The 24,520-nt window shown below is 36.5% G+C and overlaps 1 protein-coding gene across 2 annotated transcripts in view; it reads right to left on the reverse strand.

The window, feature by feature from the left end:
* TAFA2 (TAFA chemokine like family member 2) overlaps window positions 1-24,520 on the reverse strand; it is a 396,027-nt gene that overhangs the window by 33,850 nt on the left and 337,657 nt on the right. The window contains exons 3-4 of one of the 2 annotated variants that reach the window (XM_019732468.3): window positions 16,053-16,205; window positions 14,870-14,994 (exon numbers count right to left, since the gene is read on the reverse strand). In XM_019732468.3, the coding sequence (XP_019588027.1) occupies window positions 14,870-14,994; window positions 16,053-16,205 (278 nt within the window). Of the gene's footprint in view, window positions 1-14,824; window positions 14,995-16,052; window positions 16,206-24,520 lie in introns of those variants that run through there. The other variant, XM_088800360.1, reaches the window with a different exon arrangement.

Raw genomic sequence — 24,520 nt, forward strand, 5'->3', positions numbered from 1 at the left:
ACATATAGTCTAGGTGCCTTTTAAATTGTTGTTTTATCACTGTGCCCTAGAGCAGGTGTCTGCCCATACAGGCCTCTCAGTGATAGCCCTCCCTACTGCAGGTCACCCTGTTGGGGTGGGGTTCACATGGTTACTACGTCTACATCGCTCCTACCCTTCTCTATGTGGTCCCGCTCTCATTTGTTGTGCACAAGCTGTTCAATCAGCCCTCAATTGTTCTTCTGGATGAATGACTTTATATATAGATGCCTATTTAGTGTGTCCATTGGAGGAGGTGAGACCAGGGTCTTCCTATGCCACCATTTTGGACCCCTCCTATACAATCAGTCTTTTGTCTGGTTTCTAACTCTAGAAATACCTTGGCTCCTATTGATGGATGAAGTTTTTTGACCTTTATAATTATATATGGAAAGTTATATACACACACAGTTTTGAACATTCACAGTACTTCTAAGAATAATACCTGTGCAGTCATAATATTAGAAGGACACATGATGGTTATGTCCATCTTACAACTTTCTGAGAAAATATTGGGGAAGATATATTTATGTTGTAATGGTTACATGGCACTTAGAGTTTTTACATTTTTTAGGAAACAATATATTTAACTGGAAAGAGTATAAACTCTGGAATCAGACAGACCTGTATTTGACCTCTGCCACTTACTAATTATGTACCTTTGGGAAAGTTACTTAATCTCTTTGAGACTCTTTTTCTCATCTGTACTATGGAATAATAGGACTTAAAATGCCAATTATAGTAACTCTTAGAAATATTTTGTTTAGATCATATAGCACAGTATCTGGCAAAAGTTGTCATTCAACTAAACAAAGCAGTTTGTATTATCAAAATAATTACTATTGCTATCTGGATCTTCTGTTTTTAGATAATGTTAAAAATATTAAAATATCCAACTTCATTAGTCAGGATTCTTCAGAGAAATAGAACTGATAGGACAGGAGAGTTCAACCTTTTATCTTTTCAGGACTTCAACTAACAGGATAAAGCCCACCTACGTTATGAAAGTCAACCTGCTTTACGCAAAGCCCAAAGATTTAAATGTAAATCTCATCTAAACAGCACCTGCATAGAAAAGTCCAGAGTAATGTTTAAGGGAATATTTAGACACATGGCCCAGCCAAGATAACATATCACTCCAAGTAAAACCTTGCCCTTGACTTTCTGAACACCCAATCCCTATACTTTCTCTGTGACTAAATAAGGTTATTTCATAATTGAGCAACAGCTACAATACTTCTTGAACTTTGTTCTAGTGGAGCTTGAAAGAGACGTTCTCTCAATGTGACCATTCCTCTTGTAAAACCTATAAAGAGGTAGTTAGTATCTGCATTTTCAACAGGGATTAGTCTTCATGACTGGTTTATGGAGCTCCCATTTTGTACTAGATAAAAAGAGAAAAGAAGGGAACTGCTCAGGAGAATCCAGTATGCCTAGTCCAAACCAAAAAATGTGTGAAATCACAAAAGGGTGAAGAAAAAAGAAATTGTTCACAAATCATCAAGACGCAACTTGAGTGACGTACAGCTAATTATGTATAAGCACAGGGTTATATTCCATCCTCTTTAATATTCCATCCGCACTAATATTCCATCCTCTTTCTACCTAGTAGTACTGTGGAAGAGCTGAGCATGCTATGTAAACTTTCATCATGAGATGGAATTGGCGTACATTTGTGGGGATGAGGCTGAAGGGACTACAGTGCAGAAGAAATGGGAGGATGCTATTAGGTTGATGAGGCCTATGGGACCTTGACAAGTTGGGCAGATTTAACATCATTGCAGTAAGAACAAGTGGCCAACCTGGGTGAAATGGAGAATTAAAACTTAACCTGATCCAGCCTGATAATGATTCCATCTTTCTGTAATTTCAGTAACCTCAGAAAGGCTGAACCCTGAGTGAGAGGTTACTGGTACTACCAAAAATACTTCTACCCTGAGTGAGAGGTCACTAGTATCACTGAAAATACCCGAGATTTTTTTTTTTAGTCCTCTGATGGAAACACTTTTCTTTCATATTATGAATATTTATCTTCACCTTTGGTATCACATAGTGATGTGATACAGTTTTACTGAATAGGTCTCCTTAGATCATAACATAGGTGAAATATAAATTTGTCAAGTTACAGTTAACAGCTTTTATCATAAACTTTATTCAAAAGGGAATTTCCTTACAGCTGATGCAAGAAATTCTCAAAGTTATAATGTGGAAGCAGATAGTTCACATCTTTGTTATATATGCAGGGGCACTCTCAACAAGTTGATTTCATTTGTGAAGTTTAATCTCAAACAATGGTTGAGTGTCTGGCCAGACATTTGACTTGTCTCACAAATTGATCATATGTTGTAACTGAAGTTGGAGGTTGAGATTTCCATCATGATACCTGTTTAAATTTTTCTGACTGTCAGCCAAAGTGTCTGTTGAGAATATTCAATTTTATTTCTTTCAAAATAGAATTAAAGCATCTCAGTATATGAAACCTAGAAACAGGCTGACCAAATCAACTCTCCCCATAATTACTCAAATAGCCCTTTCAAGGAGAGGAAGTTTTAAAGTTGCAATGCAGAGACTGCATTCAAGTATTTGCAAGCAACCTTTGAAAATGAATTTGCACTGCCTGGTATTACCCAGTCTGTGTCTCTGTCTCTCACTCCAACTTTTCTTGTGAATGTACTGGGAACAGAGTAAGAGATGAAAGGTAAAATACGTTTGCCACCAGCAGAGAATAAGCAGTAAAAGGTAAAAGTAAGTAGACAACAGTAAGCAGGACAGCCCTTACTGACTTTGGACTAATCCTACCGGAAATCATAGGAAGCCAACTCTGCTACTTAATAGGAGCAAAACAGTAATGCTGAACCGCAGGAGCTAAAGGTGCATTTAACAGCTAAATAACTCTCATCTTTAATACATTCAATATTAACCATTTTAATAAATGGAATTCCCTGGCTTAGTATAAACTATAAATATTTTTATTTCTTTTTTAATTGGGCAATTTAAGTTGTATAATTTAGATCTCATTTCAATTGGATGGCTGCACTATGCATTACTTAAAGAGTTTTTAAAGTATTCTGTAAACTTAAAGCATTAATAAGTATGTGCAATGTAATAAGGTTCCAATATTCTCATTTGCTGGTGGTAATCTTAAATTATGTTCCTAGAGTTATTACTATAGCCCCATACACAAAATCCCTCTATACTATACCCCCATTACTATAGCCCCATACACAAAATTGTTGGGAAACAATTTTATTGGATATTTGTTTTCTTATGGTAGTACAATGTCAGATGCAAAAGTGGAAAACACATCAGTTCAATCTCGACATCACAGGACATAATATTTTGATTGTGTTTGGTCACTATACACTAAGGAGACAGATCATTGCATAAATTGCCTTTGGATGGCATTAAAATCTGTTATCTTTGGGTTTTAGGATGGTTATGGGATATGCATTATTAAATTGCCAATATTGCCTCCATGGCACCTGTACAATCTTCTGTCCTAACATTTCTATACATAGTGACTTACTGACTTTCTATCCAGTTAACTATGAAATCTTAGATAGCAAAGAGTCATTTTTTTCACAAATCCCCAAAGCCTACCACATTATTGGACATATAGTCACATAGCCGACCTTCAATTTATCGTTATAGAGGGAATGAAAAAATAAATATGCAAACTTCCCTCAAACAGAATTTGTTAAATCTGCTAAAAGGATCCATATTTATTCTTATTTTTAAAGTGTTTCTTACACTACATTCTATTTTACATAGATGCAGTGTTTACAGTGTGTTACCAATGCTACCATCCAACTAGGATGTAAGTTTTAAGAATATGATAGAGTAAATAACATTCAGCTAACGGATTATGAACTTCCAGTATTTCTTACAAATATCACATTCAGAAAGAGTCATAGTTTCCATATCTTTGTACCAACTGACAGCTCTGGCTCCCTGGAACTCTTTGTTTTCTCTCAGACTCTGATCTCTCTTGGTTTTCCTATCCCTCTGTCAACACTGCTTGTTCCTTAGTTGTCACCTTCTTCTACAGTAGCTACTAAAATGTCTTTGATGCACAACTCTTTCAACACATGTCTTTTTAGAGAGCCTTCTCTTTATTTATAGGAAAATCAGTTTTTTTCACCTTTTTTGTTATGATTTTTATTTATGTATAGTTGGTATACAGTCGTATATTGGTTACATTAGTTTCATGTGTATGATACAGTGATTCAACATTTTTATACCTTACAATATGATCACACCATTAATTGTAGCAATCATCTGTCACCATCTGTCACCATGTAATCTTATCACAATATTATTGACTATATTCTCCTTCCCCTTTTCACCCATCCTCCCACCCCCTCACTTCTGGTAACCATCCCTTTGGTCTCTGATTCTGAGTCTGTGTTTGTTTTGTTTCGTTTTGTTTTCAGATTCTACATATAACTGAAACCATATGGTATTTGTCTTTCTCTGCTTTACTTATTTCACTTAGCATAATGCCCTCTAGGTCCATCCATGTTGTACCAATGACAAGATTTCATTCGTTTTTATTGCTGTATAATGTTCCATTGTATGTGTGTGGATGTGTGTATACATACACCACATCCTTATCCATGGACATCCAGGTTGCTTCCATAGCTTGGCTATTGGAAATAATGCTGCAGTGAACATACAAGGTCAGACAATTACGTTTGCGAACTCACCCTAGAAAAAGTGCTACATACCTCATTGCTCAATATTACTATGGTCACATTCGAAATACTCCCCTTGGGAAGCTATGCACTGATGCCAGTGCCTAGTCCACCCTTCAAAGCAATTTTGGAACTCTTTTTCCAAAATGGCCCTCAGAGTTGTCCTTGTATTACTCTTGATGTCCCGAATGTCATCACAATGTCTTCCTTTCAATATTTCCTTTATCTTCGAGTAAAGAAAGAAGTCATTGGGGGCCAGGTCAGGTGTTCCAATACAGTTATTTGTTTACTGGCTAAAAACTCCCTCACAGATAGTGCTGTGTAAGCTGGTGCATGGTCATGATGCAAGAACCATGAATTTTTGGTGAAAAGTTCATCTAACTGTTATTTTCACGCAGCCTTTTCAGCACTTCTAAATAGTCAACATGGTTAACTGTCCAGTTGGTACAAATTCATAATGAATAATCCCTCTGATATCAAAAAAGGTTAGCAACATGGTTGCAACAAGTTCACGAACTTAAGTGTCAGACCTCATAGGTGCATATATCTTTTCAAATTAGTGTTCTCATTTTTTTTTTTTTTTTTGGATAAATACCCAGAAGTGGAATTGCTAGGTTGTATGGTATATCTATTTTCAGTTTTTGGAGGAATCTCCATAAGTTTTTCATAGGAGTGGCCCCAGTTTGCATCCCTACCAACAGTGCACTAAGGTTCTCTTTTCTCCACCTCCTCACCAACACATGTTATATGTTGACTTTTTGATAATAGGTATTCTGACAGGTGTGAGATAATATCTCATTGTTGATTTTATTTGCATTTCCCTGATGATTATTGATGTTAAGCATCTTTTCATTTGTCTGTTAGCCATCTGTATGTCTTCTTTGGAGACATGTCTTTTCATGTCCTCTGCCCATTTCTTAATTATTTCAGCACCATCTAGAGGATAACTATTCTCAAACTTCTATCTTGATCTCTAGGGTTATATATCAAACTATCCACGTCGTATCTCCACCTCATCATGTCTTTATCAGCTACTGCTACCAAATAGGTCAAACCAGAAATATATGAGTCTTTCTGGGATTTTCTCTTAGACTCACGTTTCATATTTAATTACCAAGCCATATTGATTCTACTTCCTAGCCTTCCACAACCACACTATCTCAGTTTCCTATCTGAGTTCGGTCCTATTATCTTATACTTACCTTAATTCCCTGCAATTTACACATTGTATTCAAATATACTTTCTAAAATGTAAGTGAAACACTTCTTCTCTCCTACTTAAGATTCTTCAATGGTTCAGCATTGCTTAGGGAATAACATCTAAATCTTTCAGCTTGGCATTTAAAGGGTCATCATGATATAGACTCAGCTTGCGTGACTCCTCTTTCAGGCATTGCCCATCACTCACATGAAGTTACCCTATGAACAAACTATGACCTTCTACACTTCCACACTTTTGCATAAGCTTGGTTTTTTTGTTTGTTTTGTGTGTGGTAAAGTGAACTAGTTAATTCTGAATTTTTGTTCATCCTTTAAATCACAAATGTATGGCTGCCAGAGATAAGCAATTATTATTTCTGGATGGGCTATAGCCCATCCAACATCACCATCTAGAGCTGACGAGAAGAAATTTAATTTTTGGCCTTAATTGTAATCCTTGTCATCACACAGAAAAAGCAAAATTGTTTTTTTCACTCCTACTGCTTCTCTTCTCTGAAGTAAATATCCAGAAAGTCCTATATGTAAGCCTAGTTTTTTTTAGCCCACTCAAATTTGGTCTCCAGAACTTTATTGGGTACCCCAGCTAAGTAGGTCTGATCATTACAGAGTGAAGTTCAACTCTGCCCTTCGGATTAGGCACAATTCACAACCAACTCTTCAGTATTCAGAGGTGGCTTACCCAGCAGAGAGCTGGGATTCACTCTCATCACAGAGAGAGTTGGGAATTGGGCCACATATGTTTTCCTCCGCAATCTCAGCATTTAGAATTCTGAGATTGTGAGAATTTTTTTTTTAATTTCTCAGCTATATTCACCCCACTCTCCAACATAAGAAAATAAAATTGGATCTGAAATCATTGATTAAGGGATTTAAATTCCACAGCAAATATGTGAGGAGCAAAAGAGCTATAGGAGGATGTATATAGGGGAGATTACCTATATTTTTTAACTAGAGGGCTGTTACCCCCACCACGGAAAAACGAAGAGGCATGGAAGCCCCCTTTGCTGTGTTCCTGGAACCTCTTTTTCTATTCAAGTCCAATGAGGTACTATTCCTTTTCACTAAGGCACTCCAGATAACCAAAAACAGATGAGTGTTGCCTCTCCCAGGAATACTTACTTCTGAACAAACATCAAGTTCTTCACCATTAAAAACAAATCCCTGACAGAATTTTCTCTCTCAGATCTCAGGGAAGAAGGAAATCGCACTCACAACTTAATTCACAGGATATAAGCAGTAGCCTAAAGATACACCTCAGTGTTGCTAATGACAATTCTATGATGCCCAAACTAGATTCCATTATCCTGTGTGAACATTCACAATTAATTATAAGATTATAAGCACAATACTCAGAGTAACACCTGCAAATACCTGGCTCAAATACTATAGAAGCATTTAACTCTTACAGGAACTTGAAAGCACTCATACGTTGTCCATTTCTCACTTTCATTGTAAAAATATAGACCAAGTCTTAGAAATATAGCCCTGATGATACATTTTCTAAAAAGTCTTTGCATGAATTTCCAATAACTGGAAACACATACCAAAGCAGATACTCTTGGCCCTATTAAATTATTAAGTAAGTAAGCAGCTCCTAAAACACAAGGTTTAAAATGTCACTTTTATTAATGATACTTCTAGGACATCTAGCTTGTTATCCTACCTAACTTTGGACTCAATTTCTAATTCAGGAAAAAAATACCTTCAATATATTAATTCATTCCTGTCTATATGTCTTTATAAAACATTTATTATAGTAACTATATAGTTCTTTGAGTGCTTTTTGTCCCCCAAATGTCCATATCATATGAGATTTTAAATCTTTTCTAATATGAATTTCACTCAGTGTCTGCATTTCTTGTTGCCATAGTAAAAAATTTTCACCTACTTTTCTTCATAAAAATCAATTGAAGGTGTTATACCATATCTAACTTTCCAGTAAGTTAAATGACGTAGCATTAGCAGGTATCAGTATAAAACATAAAACATGCTCTTCCCACAGTTCTCTGCATCGCCTAGTGGCAACTTCTTCATTCTATTTGCACAAAACAAACATTTAAGTCAGTCATGATATGCCTCCAATTATCTTTCTAACCATAAATTTGACACTTGCTTTGCTCACTCCACTCCAGCCATACTAGCCATCATTGCTACTCCTTGAATATGTTCCCAGGGCAGCTTCCATCACAGGTACTTTGTACTTGTTCTTCCCTTTACCTGGAGAGCTTGTCCTCCAGATAGCCCTGCGGGCCATCCCCTTCTCCATCAGGAACTCCATCCAACACACAAACTGCCTTGCTGAGCTCGCTTTGCCTACCCTGCCTTACTTTTCTATGGTACCTCTCACTATCACACATAAAATTATTCATTTTATTTTTTGTCTCCCCCCATCTGGTAGGTAGAATTCTAAAGATGCACCCCCAAGATTTCTGTCCCTTGATTATTCAAACAAACACTAATCTCAATACGCCATGGTTGGTTTGAAGATGAAGGAGGCAGGGTGATGAGGAAGCTGAAGGAGGTGAGGGAGTCTCCCACATGACAACCATTAGAGGAACAGAAGCCTCATCTGCACCTTCACAAATAACTGAATTTGGCCAATAACCTGAATGAATCTGGAAGCAGATTCTCCCCTCGGAATCTGTGCAATGAAACTCAGCCCTGTAGTGAAAAGGTGAAACACACCCCTTGATTTCAGCCATGTGAAATCCAGAGCAGAGAAACAGCCGACTGTGCCTGGATGTATGATCTACAGATCAGAGATTGTATAAAATCAGTAAAGTGTGGTAAGTCAGTAAAATTCCAGCAAAAGAAAACTAATACCATGTTTCCCAAAAAATAAGACCTAGCCAGACCATCAGCTCTAATGCGTCTTTTGGAACAATAATTAATATAAGACCCTATATTATATTATATTATATTATATTATATTATATTATATTATATTAATTTATTATATTATATTATATATATTTTAAAATATATTAAAATAAGACTGGGTATAATATAATATAATATAATATAATACCCGGTCTTGTATTAATTTTTACTCCAAAGACTCATTAGAGTAGATGGTCTGGCAAGGTCTTCTTTTCGGGGAAACACGGTACATCCTCTTACGAGAGCAGGAATTCTCATGTGTTTATCTTTCTATGCTGTGCACCAGAACCTAGGATAGCACCTGACAATAATAAACACTCAGATACTTGTCAAATTAATGAATACATACAGTATGCACAATCTTTTCCATGAAATCTGCATTTTACAAGATCTTATGAAATTTTTACCCCAAACATTGAAATATTTAAAATTAAACTGTAAAAGGTGAATTGATTTGAAAACTGTCTAATTCAGTAGTCTATATCCCTTCAAGGTGGTGGCGGCTATCACTTCCATGGGGCAGATACAGGAAGCTATCCGATACTTCCTACAGTAGTGGTTTTCGAACTGCATGTTGTAACATATTGACAGGTCATAACAAGAATTTATTGGGTTGAAACAGGAAAGAAGGAAAGAAAACAAAAAGAATTTAATTATAGTGCAGTGTATATGAGTGTGGGTGTTGTACGTACGCTACATCACAGAGTAAGACATTTCTTACTGTAGGTATCATCAAAATATAATTTGAAAACTGCGGCCCTAAAGGTCATCACATCTGTGCTGTGGACAAGGGTGCAATTTAGGACCTGACCTGAGGTGAGATGAAGACAAATGAGTGGGGAATGTGTCTGTTAAGAATGCTGGTCAAGAAAGAACGACACTACCTCAGTCTGGGATTAAATTTGCAAGGCAAGAGAGAATGCTATGATTAAACAATTCTCACAAATTTTTACCACTTTAAGATAAGGAAATGTACCCTTTTTCCTCTTTCTGTGTTATTTGGCCTTGAACCTGAAGTAGCACCCCTGGGCACTGTTCAGACCCACCACCAGAACCATCCTGAGTCTTGGTACAAAATCTGGCAACATCTGGAAGGGGATGGCTTGGGCTTTAATCAGCAATTCATCACAGATGTTATTTCTTTTACAGGGAAAGGACTAAAAACCTAATGCTTATCTGTCTTGTGAGATCAGCCAGTTATAAGTGTCATATAAATTTAGCAGGAAAGGAAGTTAGAAATATTCTTGGCACATGGAATCAAGGACTAAATGTTGGTTGGAGGAAATTGAAACTGAATCTAGCTCAACATCCTCTTTTTTTTGGCAGATGAGGGAACTGAAATAAAGGCTTGTGCTATCCCGTTATTATAACGATGTTACTCTTGACTTCCATTTACCAAGGATTCGAATATGTGTGGTCAGTAGATGGCATAAAGAAGAGAACAATTCATTGCTCCACTCAAGGGCATACTGGTGGGCAGGGATCATGCCACACATCTATGTATTCTTGTTAGTGCCTACTGTGGTTGGGGAAATTAAATAAGATAATACATGTAATGCACTTACCAGAGCATCCAAAACACAGTAAGAGCTACTTAAATGCTCTCATATTTGTTTGTGTTGCTTTGATTGTAATATGAGCATCACTATTATATAACTTTTGTGCACAGGAAATTCTTAATATCTTATGATTTTTATTGCATTATTTTATGCAATATTTTATGCCCTTAAAATCCATTTATGTTTGAAGAGACATTAAGAAATTATCTGCTTAAGGCACGTCAAATAAATGTGAAAGTGAAAGAATTTCAGTTAGTTAAAATATACCCAGCAAAGTTCTTCTTTCCTTAGGAAAAGACAATAGACCTAGGATTCGTGGTTCATGAAGATATTTCTAATGAAAACATAAATCTTGTATAATATGAAGTTAAGTTTACTTTTTCATAGGTAAGAATCAGACAGAAGAGCTGCAGTGACCACTGCTGTTTGAAGCACATACCAGTGGCCAAAGGCTACAAATCCTAACAGTAGGATGTGACTTCCATTAGGAGATGTTCCACAGAGAAAGAATATCAAAACATTAAAAGAAATGAATCAGTCTGTTTTTCTGAGGTTCTAACAATAGTATCAAAGTTTCCTTTTTCTCAAATCTTACAAGCTCCACAGCACCTTTCCCCCCCTGCTACTTTGGTATTATATAATTAGCATATAATTATGTGCTCTTTCACACTGGAAACACGGTTCTTTCATTAATGACTCTTTGAAAAGTTCTTCATTATTTATCTTTGAAAGTGAGTTTGAAATCAAAAGGCTTTTATGACTTTCCTTTTCTTTTTAAACTTAGGAGTTCTTAAAAGTAAGGCAAGAGATGGTTAAGGATGTCACAGACAGTCCTAAATTCCACCTGTAAAGTGAGAAATTGGGTTGAGGACACAAAGGTTGCATCCTCCTCTCTTCAGATTGAATGTCTAGGTGCAAAATACTGGTGTCCCTACATGGACTCCATTCATTGCCTTTTCCCCTTGTTAGCACAAACAGGAAATGGGTCAAAACAATGTTTCCTGACTCTAATAAAAATAATGTCAGTTCCAAATTAGTTTTAAATGAGGAATTCGCCCAGCTCCTGATCCACAGTCAGTTCTAGAAGGTGCTACACATCTCTACTGAGGCCACGCAAACTTCATTGTCATTTTTAGCTGCATGCTTTTTTTCTAGCATTGGTGTTACCAGAGCATCCCAGATTGGATATGGGCAATTATAAAGTAGGGTGTATGTTATTGCAAATTTTAATCATTTTTTGGGCAACTCTGCTTGCAGTGATAAAATCAACATATCATTCATAAGAGATGCAAATAAATGCCTTTGGCTGAGAGCAGCTCTTCAGTTACTTTGTAACCTATTCCTGCTTAACTTCTGGACTATCCCATTTGTGGCTGGGAACAGCCAAATCATTTACAACCTTACCAACAATGCATGAGGGTTCCCTTTCCTCCACATCCTCACCAACACTTTTTATTTTTATTTATTGATGATAGCCATCCTGATCAACATGAAGTGGTATCTCATTATGGTTTTTGTTTGCATTTCCCTGCTGATTAGTGACGTTGAGCATCTTTTCATGAGACTGTTGGCCATCTGTATGTCTATTTAGACAGATGTGTATTCATATCCATTGCCCATTTTTTAATAGTATTGTTTGGTGTTAAATGGTATGACTTTCTTATATATTTTGGCTATTAACCCTTTATCAGATGAATCATTGCTGAATATCTTCTCTCTTTTAGCAAGTTGTCTTTTTGTTTTGTTGATAGTTTCATTCACTGCACAAAAACTTTTTAGGTTGATACAGCCCCATTTGTTTATTTTTTTCTTTTGTTTCCATTGCCTAGGGAGACATATCCAAAAAAAAAAAAAAAAAAATACTACTAAGAGTTGTGTCAAAGAGTTTACTGACAATATTTTCTTCTAGAAGTTTTATTGTTTTGAGTTACATGTAAGTCTTTAATCCACCTTGAGTTTATTTGGTATTGGTATATGTTGTGAGAAAGTAATCCACATTCATTCTTTTGCATGCATCTGTCCAGTTTTCCCAACCCCATTTATTGAAGACACTGTCTTTACCCACTGTATTTTCTTACCTCCTTTGTCATAGATTAATCATGTAGACATAGATTTATTCCGTTCTATAGATCTGTTTGTCTTTTTATGCCAGTACCATGCTATTTTGATTACTATAGCCTTGCAGTATAGCTTGCTATCAGGTAGCGTGCTACCTCTAACTTTTTTTTGCCAGGTTAATGGAGAGTTCAGCTCATATTTGCTGCTTGCTGGCTAGTTTGGGGGATGGCTCAACAAAGGAGCAATGGTGTCTTCTGTTGCTTTTGTCCCTGGAGAGAGCTTCCCCTCCAGCTGTCCCCCTGAAGCTAGTCAGTTCAGTTCTTCCCATCATGAAGCTGGTGCTTTTCGAGCGGCTGCTACTGTGCTAGAGCCCAGAGTAAGTGAGTGTGTGTGCAAGTCCCTCAAGAGTATTGCCTGGGTCTCCAGCAGGCTTTGTCTTAGTTGGATGCAATCCCCACTGACTTTCACATCCTTATGTATGGGGACTCCTCTTCCTGACTCTGGTGCTCAAGGCTGGGAGCTCAAAATGGGTCTGGGACCCCTTGCTCCTCGGTGGGGCGGGGGGAGAGTCCTCCACAGCTACGATATCCCTCCTGATTCTTTATTGCCACACCATAGGTGTGGAACCTGCCCGTTCCATATCTCCTCCTTCTTACCAGTCTCATTGGCGCTTCTTTATCCTTAGTTATAAAACTTCCATTCAACAGTCTTCAGGTTGTTCTATAATTTAGTTTGTATTTTGATTGGGTGGAGGTGAGCACAGTGTTTACCTACTCCACCATCTTGACTAGAAGTTTCTCAAAATTTTGCTTCTTTATGGCCTCAGAGAACTTATCTAGATTGTTTTGTGAGCCAAACTAACAAGATTGTTTTGTGAGCCAAACTAGCATTCATAATTGCACATATTTTTTCCTGGCCATTTGGAATTCCATGATGTTCCTTTAGTTGAAAATGTCTAAGTAGGTTCATTTTCACCAGCACTCTTTTTCTTGTGATGTTAAAAAAAAAATAATAATTTGCACTCAAGAAGCTCCTTCTTTCAAGCCTTCTTGTCTTCTCTTATAGAAAAACAGACTCTCAGAATTGTTAGCTTCCTATGTCCACTGAAGTGAAGTGATAAAAACAAAATTTAGTTGTAGAGATCTATTTTTTTTTAAAAATTGTTTTAGAATTTCAAACCTTCAGCGAATTTCATGAGTGATATTGGACTAAAAATTCATAGCGTTAGAAAAAAATATATTTTCATGCTATAAATAGCTTATAAGGAAATTTTATGTTGCCAGAATGTTTTTAACAAATCAGTATGGATTATATGCTAATTAACTTAATACAATTATTCTAATTAACTGATCATGCGCTCTGTGGAATTTGGAATGGTGTACCAGCATTTGGCCAAGAAATTAGTCACAAATAATTTGACAAAATATAAAGTTATTACTTATAGTATTGAAAACTTGGTGACTTCTGTGTATGTCTGAAGGGTCATTACTTGGTAGACTGAATTATATATCTGATGGGATTATAAAATAATCTTCATGAATATGTCCAGATAAGGTTTTAAAAAAATTGCTGATGTCAAACACTACCATAAATTAACCAGTCTCTATTTTTATGTTACTTTTTTCTGAAACATCCCCTTATACCATTATTCTGTTTTAGTCCCCAATTACTCATTTCTAATCAATAGTCTTCTTTCCCCTCAGAGCAAAAAGCAAAACAAGACACAAATTTCACTTGCAGATTCTACAAAGAAAAGAATTTAAATTCTGCCAGTCCAGAATATCCACTGAGCAAATTTATCAAAGAATAAAGGTAACTAGTTTTCACTTCTCTCCCATCCCTCAGATGTCAGTCATTCCAGGTTGAAATGCATCATTGTCTAAAGAATATTGTTTTCATACTGGCCTATGGAATGTACCATGCTAATATGAGCTCTTAACAAATTATTATTTATAGTCACATCAATGAACTATGTCCATATAAAGATTTATATCCTATTAGAAAACTATTTGTTGATCCAGAAATCAGGGAGCTCAGAATAATTTCATAAAAATGAAAGAATCTTAGTTGGCAAATTTTATTGAGTCGTGTAATATAAAATCTTTTTTGAGAAATCTATTCTGATTACTGCCTACAAGAAGAATAAGGGATGAGGATCACCTTCCCAGCATTTTTAACATGCATCCTTGGAGGGTTTCACATTACTGTTAGTATCCAATGAAGGAACAAACAGTGTTTGTTGATTAGATAATGTGACAGTTGATGGCAATCTATAGAAGATGTTTTTCTGAATGAGATAAAAACAACCTATTAGAAAATGGGGGAAAATGTACCATGGAAATCTATACTCTCATTCTGCAACCACCACTTAAAGATGTCACTGCACATGCTCTGTTAATTCAGAGACATTTTTCTCTCCCAAGCTGGCTGTCCACTTACCCTAGTTGTTTTCACTTTATTCCCAGAGGAACAGCTCCATCCTTTCCGATCTGGAAGAACTTTACATTCTTCTCCCTCAAGACATGGCTGCATATGGCACCACCATTTCTGTTCCACTATTGAAGCTACAGGAGATAGAAAGATTGATTGTTTTTCATTTGGGTTTGTTAAGTCTCTGGGTGCACATTTAAAGGGACAAAGCCACCAATTTCCCACCACCGGGTAGACTAGGTTTTGAGGTATGCATCTTCTTTTATCCAAAAAGACTAAATCTGTCTAGATTTTTTGACTAGAAGAATTTTTTAAATTTTATTTTATTGTGGTAAGAACACTTTGAGTGAGATGTACCCAATTAACAAATTTTTAAATGTACAATATAGTATTGTTACCTAGTATATAGTATAGGCAAATTGTTGAAAGATTATTTTATGTGAATATATAGGCTTCATGAAAACTAATATATTGGAAAGAAACTATGAGTATGTATGCATGCACTGATTCACATAAACATAAGAAAATAAGTCCATGACCACAGTAGGCTGAAAATCATGAGGGCATTAGAGTTAACGCATTTTTTTTTTTTTTTTTTACTGTGGGCAGCAACCACCATGACAAGGAACATACCATGCGAATATGAGCACTTAATATTATTTAAGATAAATAAATTGGCCCATATAAAGATTTATGTCCTATTGTAATTAGGAGGACCCTCAAGTAAAAAACTTAATATTTTTATTAATCTTCATGATAATATTTCATGCCAATTCTATCCACAGCTAAACATTCTCTCATATATATGGTGTTTATTTTTTCATTCTTAAGAACAATCCGTGGATTTAGAAATTCATACTATTCAATCAACTATTTGCATCTTTCCCCATTAATTTACACTTGCACATATCCTGGGCTGGCAAATCAGTGTTTCACAGTATCAAAGTAAGAAGAACATGGGCTTGTTGGAACCTCATTATAATGCCTATTGTTACAAAACTGCATAAGATCTTAGACCTCCTTCCAAACAATTTTAGATTTCAAAAGTGCCCTCCAAATAACCTCATATCAACCACATCATCGATAGTGTGGTCCCCCAGGATTGGCCCTAGTCAACAGCATTAGAGTGGGGTTCCAGTTCTAAGCATTCCCCAGCTATATGCTATCTCAGTGAGCAATGTAAAAGTCGCACCATCCACGCACGATGGAGCAGCTCGTGTGGTGCCTGCCACCTGCCCGGGGAAACAGGAGCACTTGACTGTTTGTGACCGTTCTTCTATCTTGTTCTTATTACAGCATCTGTGGAGTGCCACCACCTCGCAAGTGCCCGTTTTAACATGGTGAGCTGTACAAACAAAAACAAAAGATGAGACAACACTGAGAAAGCTTTGGACACTTCTCTCTCTTTTTAATTAGAATTGCATTAAATATAGCTCTATAAGGGATCCACCATGCATGAAACTAGAAACACAATGATGCTGACTCAATAATGCAGATTTGATTTCTTTTCTAAATGTGGTAGAACCATTTCCGTCAGTAAATGCTTGGTGAAGCAGGATCAATTAGTGACTAGATTAAAATAAGCTGTTAAAACAGTCTGAAATAGAAAAGCAATCTATGGTGCCATCAAAAACATATTTATTTGCATATGACTTCTTTTTACACCTTTTTGTTCAACATGTTAATCAAAGGAAGGTAAGCGCATTGACAAAGTACTCGGCAATGGGGCTGAGGGTTGATAAAGGTTATGTTCTCCTGGGGGTGAGTGTATAGTCCAGCAGGGAACCTCTTTTTAGGAAGAGAGAATGAGGAGGGACATTCCCCGTTCTTAGTATTCTTCTGCATAATTTCCCTGAAAATGAATTAATTGGGTGCTTCTTAAAATTGCTATTATTTTGCCAAAAGTTCCAGCTAGTCTCAAGACCAAACAAAAATCATTCCTTCCAATTTTGCCTGAGGGGACAACTGCCACGAAATGGCACCAAGTACAGCCAGAACTTGGAAGAATTTAAATCTAGTCCAGAAACCCAGTCTAGTAAGCTATGAGGGTCCCCTGCCATTTTTGTTCACCTTGTAGGATGATGAAATTTTGGGGTGATTGAAATTTTTGAACTTCAGTTATCATATTATGGTAAGTTCTACTTTGCCATCATCATTTTTTTCCCAGCATTTCTTCTTCAAAATATTAAGCTTACCATGAAATGATAAAGCAAAAGTTTCATCTGCTAAAAATAAAAATAGCTTAGAAACAAACATTCACTGAAATACTATGCTTTCAGAAGTTTTAAAACTGCGATTGCTATAAAAACAGAAATTTCAATAGAAAAAGTAGTGATTTGAAGTTGTTTAATGTATAAATTTACAGACACATGGTAAATGAGATCAGCACATCATGCATTTATATTAACCACTCTGCAGTAATGCAGGTTAGACAGCTCGTTTGGGGTTTTTCTTGTGAGAGACAGCAAATCATACACATTGTCCACCTCATCCCTCCCTGTGAGACCAAGAAACTCAGGTGTGAAATATAGCTTTAAGAAGCAACTACCATTTCCAAGGTCACAAAGATTTGTCTGCCCCTGTAGATACAAATGGGAATTTGTGTTTGATTCAAGCGCAAAGCTATATCTACAAAAGCTAAAAACTTGAGAGTCACACTTTTGTTCATATCCTCTCATGATCTGGAAAATATTTTCTTAGCTAAGGATGACTCCGTTTGTTTAATTGACTGACTGCTTTGTGTTATATTATACAAGTCATTATACTGCTTTCTACACTGTATGTAGTCACATTTTAATTGAGTCAGTACCACACATGGGCGGGCATGGTTCTGAGTCCTGTGGATGCAACAACAATGAATAAGAGGACACTGACCCTGCCCTCAAAGGGCTCATGTTCCTGTTGAGAAAACCAATAACTAAGTTAATGATTAAGTATGACAATTAAGTATTAGATTTTTAAGCTCCATGAAGGAAATGCAGTAATGTGATTGAGAATCTTAAGCAGGGAAGAATGTATATTTTAGCAGGAGTCTCAGGGAAGACGTCTCTGAGGAGATAATCTGAATGATGACCTGAGTGAGGAGAAGGAAGTATCCATTATGAAGATCTAAGAAACGACAAACCCTCCAAAGGGAAAGATCAGCAGTGACGGTACGAAAATGGGGAAAAGCGTGGCATATTCTTAGGACAGCAACATGCCAGTGAGGCTGGAGTGTAATTGGACAATTGAGAGGTCACGGGAACTGTGTCAGAAATGTAGGAAGATCATGTAGGGGCTGGTATGTCACAGTAAGGAGATTTCATTGTCATCGAAAGGGAAAAGCCTTTGGGTAGAAATGGAGTCATCTCATTAATGCTTTAGAAGTTTACTCAGGATGCTCTTAGAGAATGAACTGAAGAAAGAAAGAATGGAATCAGGGAGACTCATTATGAAGAGGTTGCAAGAGTCCAGGTGATGTATGATGGAACTTAGACTAGATTGACAGCAGCAGACTTGGAGAGAAGTAGTAAGTTAGGTATGTTTCCGTGTAGATTTGTTTTGACTTGCGGAGGAAAGGTATTAGAGGTTAGTCCTAAGGTTGTTCTGAGCAATTAGAAGTGGGTGGTTCTGGTGGATAGAGAAGTCTCAGGGAAAGAGAATTTGGAAAAGATGGGTTGGGTTAGAATATTTGTAGTTGTGTTTTGTCTGTTAAGTTTGATATCCATATAAGACACACAAGTAGAGCTGTAAATCAGGCAGCACCATTTATGAAATAGAGCTTAGGGAAGAAATCTGCGTTATAGATACATACTCAAAAGATCTAAGCCAATAAGTGATATTTCAAGCCGTAGACTGAATGAATTTGCCATGGAAAGGTTACCAGTAAACAAGAGAAGAGGGGAAAAGAGGGAAACAGCAAAAACAGACTGTTAAGGAACAATATGTGAGGTATGAGAAAAAGAACCCAAGATAAGACATGGAAAACCAAAGAAGCTGCAAGTTTAATTATATAAAGAGAAATAATTGACCATTAAAGTAATGATGTAGTGGTTAAGAGCATAAAATCCAAAAACAGAGTAGCTGGGTTCAGATCTAAGCTCCTCCTGACAGATGGGTAACATTGGGCAAATTCCCTAGGATCTCTGAGTAGCAGTTTTTCATGTATAAAAGAGGGATATTAATAGCACCATCGTCATAGGATTGGTTTGAGAATTAAATGAGTTATTATGTATAAAGTATTTAGAACACTGCCTACCTCATAGTAGGCACTCTGTGTTAGCTTTTCTTATTAGCATTTTGAACTTGGTATAAGTCATCTTAGTTGCTGATGAAAATAAAGTCATGATTAAAGTATGCTTAGTAGAGAATGGGATGTAAAACTGTACAGACACTTATATTAACTGTTTCGTGGAGATTTTCTGTGAAGCGAAGAAGGTAAATGAACAATAGCTAGAATAAAGCATGGAGTCAAGGGAATTTTTTAAATGGATGCCATAAAAAGCATGCTTACTTGCTGGAATGATCTGGTAGAGACAGAAATAGTCAACATAGGAGAGAAAATGGGTAATTAAAAAAGAATGTTCTTGAAACGGAAAAAGGAATTGACATTCAAGGCACCTGGGGAGGTTGGCGTTAGACTGGTATGGGGACACTTAATCCATTTTACAGAGAGTGAAGGGTGATATGTAGATACAGAGGCAGGTAGATGTGAGTAGGTTAGGTGGTGAGAAGATGAGGCAGTTTCTAATCTGACTTCATTTAATTTTTCTATGAGAGATGTTTGAGAAGAAAAAAAAAGAATATATGAAGTAAATATCTCAGAAAGAGGAAAAGTACATTTACTGGGAAGAGGTAGTAAAATTGCCTGGTAGGGAGTGGGCTGACATGTACTATAAACTGCAACGGACACAGTGGAAAGGAAGAAGGGGTGTGATTACAGAGCAGAATGGAGGTAAATATCTCTGTGATAGATTATTTGGAATGGTTGGATTTTTTATAGTGATTTAGGGGAAGAGATATAAGTCATGATGACATTAATCCTGCAAGACTTCTTGAATGGAACCCAGGTTAGAGATATTAGAGCTTCTACAGATAGTGAAGCTGTTAGGCAGAGCACCAAGCTGACACAGCTTTGGAGAAAGTTCTATGGTGGCTCAGGCTCTGTTCTCTTCCATAGACCTACGGCAGCCAGGAGAGGGTCCACCAACCTCTCCCCTGAGAAAAAAGGCATTTCAACACCAAGGCCATTTTCGCATCTTTGTTGTAAGATTTTATCATACATTGGAAAAGAATTACAGGTGAAAACTCTTCATCTATTTCCCCTTCCTGATAACAAAATTTTTACTTTCTCAGACAAGAAAAATAAGAGGAGAAAGTCATTGTAGTAGTCACTAGTGCTGTCCACCCCATATTTCTGATTCTCTCCCTTCTGGACACACCGTAGTTCTGTACATCTCTGACTTCTCTACCCCATTAAATTTAGATGTGTCAATGTGACTTGCTTTGGCCAATGGAATGAAAGCTACATAATATGAGTCACTTATGACCAGAAGCAAAGGCTATGAGTCTGTGTGGACAATTAACATATGACAAAGGAGGCAAGAATATACAATGGGGTAACAACGGTCTCTTCAATAAATGGTGTTGGAAAAATAAGAAAGACATATGCAAAAAATGAAACCAGACAATTATCTTAAACCACTTATAAAAAATAAACTCATAATGGATTAAAGACTCAAGTGTAAGATCTGAAACCATAAAACTCCTGAAAGAAAACATAAGCTGTTAGCAGTATTTTTTGGATATGTCTCTTCAAGCAGGGAAACAAAAGAAAAAGTAAACAAATGGGATGGACTACATCAAACTAAAAAAGTTTTGCAGAGCAAAGGAAATCATCGGCAAAACAAAAAGACAACCTACTGAATGGGGTGATGATATTCATCAATGATACATCTGATAAGGGGTTAATATCCAAAATATATAAGAACCTCATACAACTTAACATCAAAAAACAATCCAATTAAAAACTGATTAGAGGACATGAGTAGATATTTCTCCAAAGAGGACATACAGATGGCCAAAAGACATATGAAAGGATGCTCAACATCACTAATCATCAGAGAAATGCAAATTAAAACCCCAATGAGCTATCGCCTCACACGTGTCAGAATGGCCATCATCAATAAGTCAACGAACAAGTGCTGGCAAGGATGTGGAGAAAAGGGAACCTTCATGCTCTGTTGGGATTGCAGATTGGTACAGCCACTATGGAAAACAGTATGGAGGTTCCTCAAAAAATTAAAAATAGAACACCATATGACCCAGCAATTCCACTTTGGGTTACTTGAACTAATCCAAAACACTAATTGGAAGAGATATACACACCCCTCTATTCATTGCAGCCACAGCATGGAAGAAACCTAAGTGCCCATAGGTAGAAAAATGGATAAAGAAAAGGCGGTATACTCATATATATACAGTGGAATACTACTCAGCCATTAAAAGAACAATCTTTCTATTTGCAACAACATGGATGGACCTAGAGGGTATTATGCTAAGTAAAATAAGTCAAAGAAAGCAACTGTCATATGATTCACTTGTATGTGGAACCTAAAAAACTAACAAATCAGAAAGAAATTCATAGATACAAAGAACAAACACATTGGTAGTTGCCAGGTGGGAGGGGGTTTGGAGGAATGGGTGAAAAGGTAAAAGGATTAAGAAGTACAAATTGGCAGTTATAAAAATAGTCATGGGGATGTCAAGTGAAAGCATAGGGAACATAGTCAATAATATTGTAGTAACTATGTATGGTGCCAGGTGGGTGCTAGACTAATTGGGGTAAATCACTTTCTAAATTATATAAATGTCTAATCACTATGCTGTACACCTGAAAGTAATATAATATTGTATGTCAATTGTAATTGAAAAATACATTTGAAATAAAGAGCTAGTGTGATTTGCCACCTTTCTCCCCACCAGCCAAAGCAACCAATTATATCCTTGACAGTGGAGACTATATCCAGCTGTGAAGAGATATGAACGGAGTCCCCACCAACCATGATGGACCGATGAGTGAGAAATAGATCTTAGATTGTTACAAGCCTCTAAAATTTGGAGATTGTTTATTACTGCCACAAAAGTTAGCTAACCCTGGCTACACAGTAGTACTTTTTACTGCTTTCTAGATCGTTCAGTGGGGTATGTTTTCCCAAATGCATTAGTTGGTGGATAAGTCAGTGAAGTATGATATCTCAAAACCTGGATCATTCTAGCTTACTGGAGTCAATGCAGAATAAATATGAAAAAAATGAAAGTTGTTTAGATATTCAAAGGATTGTAATGAATTTTTCCACAATGGGATGACCACATTAGCTAAGTTCAGTATGTCAGGGCTCTTGTGAAGCAAGTGTGCTGCTTTCTTCTTTGAGGACAAAGGAAGTGAGTGATGTCCATGTGGATGGTATAATGAAGAGAAGGATAAGGTGGTTGCTGCACTGGGAAGACAGAGAGGCGTGTCCCCTTCAGAAAACATGGTAACAAATGCTAAGAGATTAATAATAAATGTGACCAGGAAGAGCAAGCCTGGCAGACACAGGCCTTCTGCCGTAAACCTTCTCTTCCTTGTCTATGAATAAAATACACTGACACACAGGTTTAGTTTCCTCATGAGAAATGGGATTTTTGTGAAAAATTTCTCTCAGCCTTCGTTGTTCTCATTAAAACTGAAGTTGTAAAGCTTACTGTGGGGGAATGAGAGAGGGAAAACTAACCTTTTTAAAAATAGAAAAATGAGAGGTGGATGGATAATCTTGTACTCAAAGAGTCTGAAAGCATAGTTGGGGAAAATATTGCTCAGTATTTTTATATATGCTGGTACATATGCCAAGTGAAGTGAGATCGTAAAACAAGGAAATGAGTCTTCTAGTAGAATTTAGTTCATCTAAGCATGGCCTATATATACGTATGTTTAGTTTTCTTGTTTGTCTAAAGTGTATCTTAACTTCTTATGATAACCAAATTCTTGTAGACAAAGTCTAATTTTTCCTGTAAATTGCTCAGCATGTGGTATGTGTTTAATAAATGGAACACAAACAATTTACGAAGGTAAAACTAATTCCTGTGGTTTTCTTTTAAAAGGTTAATGAGACTGTAAGAAATTTAAGCACTCACTAGAATTCTCTACACAGATTCGACAGAGCTCATGATAAACTAACCTAATCAAATATTAGGGTTTTCCAAATTAATAAAATAGGCATCATAAACAATCACTTAGCTTCAGAGTAAAATGATGAAGAGCCCCCTGGAGAAGATACCAATGAAAAAAGAACATTTTTTTTTAATGTCACGATTCCCATGTTAAAAAAGAAAAGAAAAAAACAAACAAAAAACCTTTCTGCTATTCTGCTATTTTTTTCCCACCCTAGATGTGATACATAAACCCAAAGTTGCCTCTTCCATTTTTGTGAAATGGCTAGAGACACACAGGTTTAATTCTTATGAAAACAGGGATACCAATCTTACCTAGCTCTGATTGTTGCCTTTCAAGCTTATTACTTTATGTCTTATTTCAACAATAGGATCATTCGCCCTATAGTGCTCCAGACACATGACCTTAAGAAACTGCCACTTAACTCGTATCTTAAGATTCCTAAAGTTTTGCAAAGCTATTATGACTAATATATTCTGGCATGAAATCCTATAAGGCATTTTAACTAAACCTTTGTTTCCAACTACTTTTTTACCTACTGAAAGGAACTTCACCATGGGGGGGGGGGGGAGAATCTGAATTAAATAGTATTTGGTTTGTATGCATACATAGATTTTTAATATAACATATATATTATAAGTTTATATACATATATATGTTAATATGGTCACATTTTATGCATCACCTGTGAACCAACTATAAATACATAGGTATGAAAAATGGGTTCACGATAGAATAATATTTGTGCAAATCATTCACCTTGGGTAGAGGTTGCTGGCTTTAGGCTAAGAGCACAAAGATTATATATATATATCACATTCTATATGTAAGCATAATTCATTCACTTTGGAAACAATTTGTGGAATAATGGTAATTGCTGACATTTACTGAATTTTCACTGTATGCCATGCATTATTCCATTTTATGATCACAGCAACCATTCAAGAGGAAACTACAATTATCTCCAACTTACAGATGAAGAAACTGAGCCATAGAAATGCTAAGTAACTTGCCCAAGGTAAAATAGCTAGTAAGAGACAAAGCCGGAGATGAGAGTTCAGGCAATTCTGCTTTCAGCAACCATGATATCCAACACTGTCCTTTCCTGCCCTATCTGTAGAGCTCCACATACATGCAAACACATCCAACAGCCTAGTTCCAGATGATGTGGAGGACACAGGAAGTGTATCACCATCCCACATGCAATGTTTGGGAGCCTCAGTTGGGGCCTGGTTTCTTGAGTAAACCCTTAAGAAGTCCATTCACTTTTCAAAGAACTGGTTTGTTCATTTCTAAAATGGTTCCATAGAGTCTTTATGAAGACCAAATGAGATAATGTGTGTGAAATTACTTTTAAATTGTTTAGCAACTTGAATGTTAATTATTTTTACTTTTAACATAATCAATGAATATCAAAATGATGCAACATATATAAGCTATAAAGATATAGCTGTTAGGGAAACTTATCT

The sequence above is a fragment of the Rhinolophus sinicus genome, chromosome 1 (genome assembly GCF_057876585.1).
Source record: "Rhinolophus sinicus isolate RSI-liver-muscle chromosome 1, RSI-T2T, whole genome shotgun sequence".
Classification (NCBI taxonomy): Eukaryota; Metazoa; Chordata; class Mammalia; order Chiroptera; family Rhinolophidae; genus Rhinolophus; species Rhinolophus sinicus.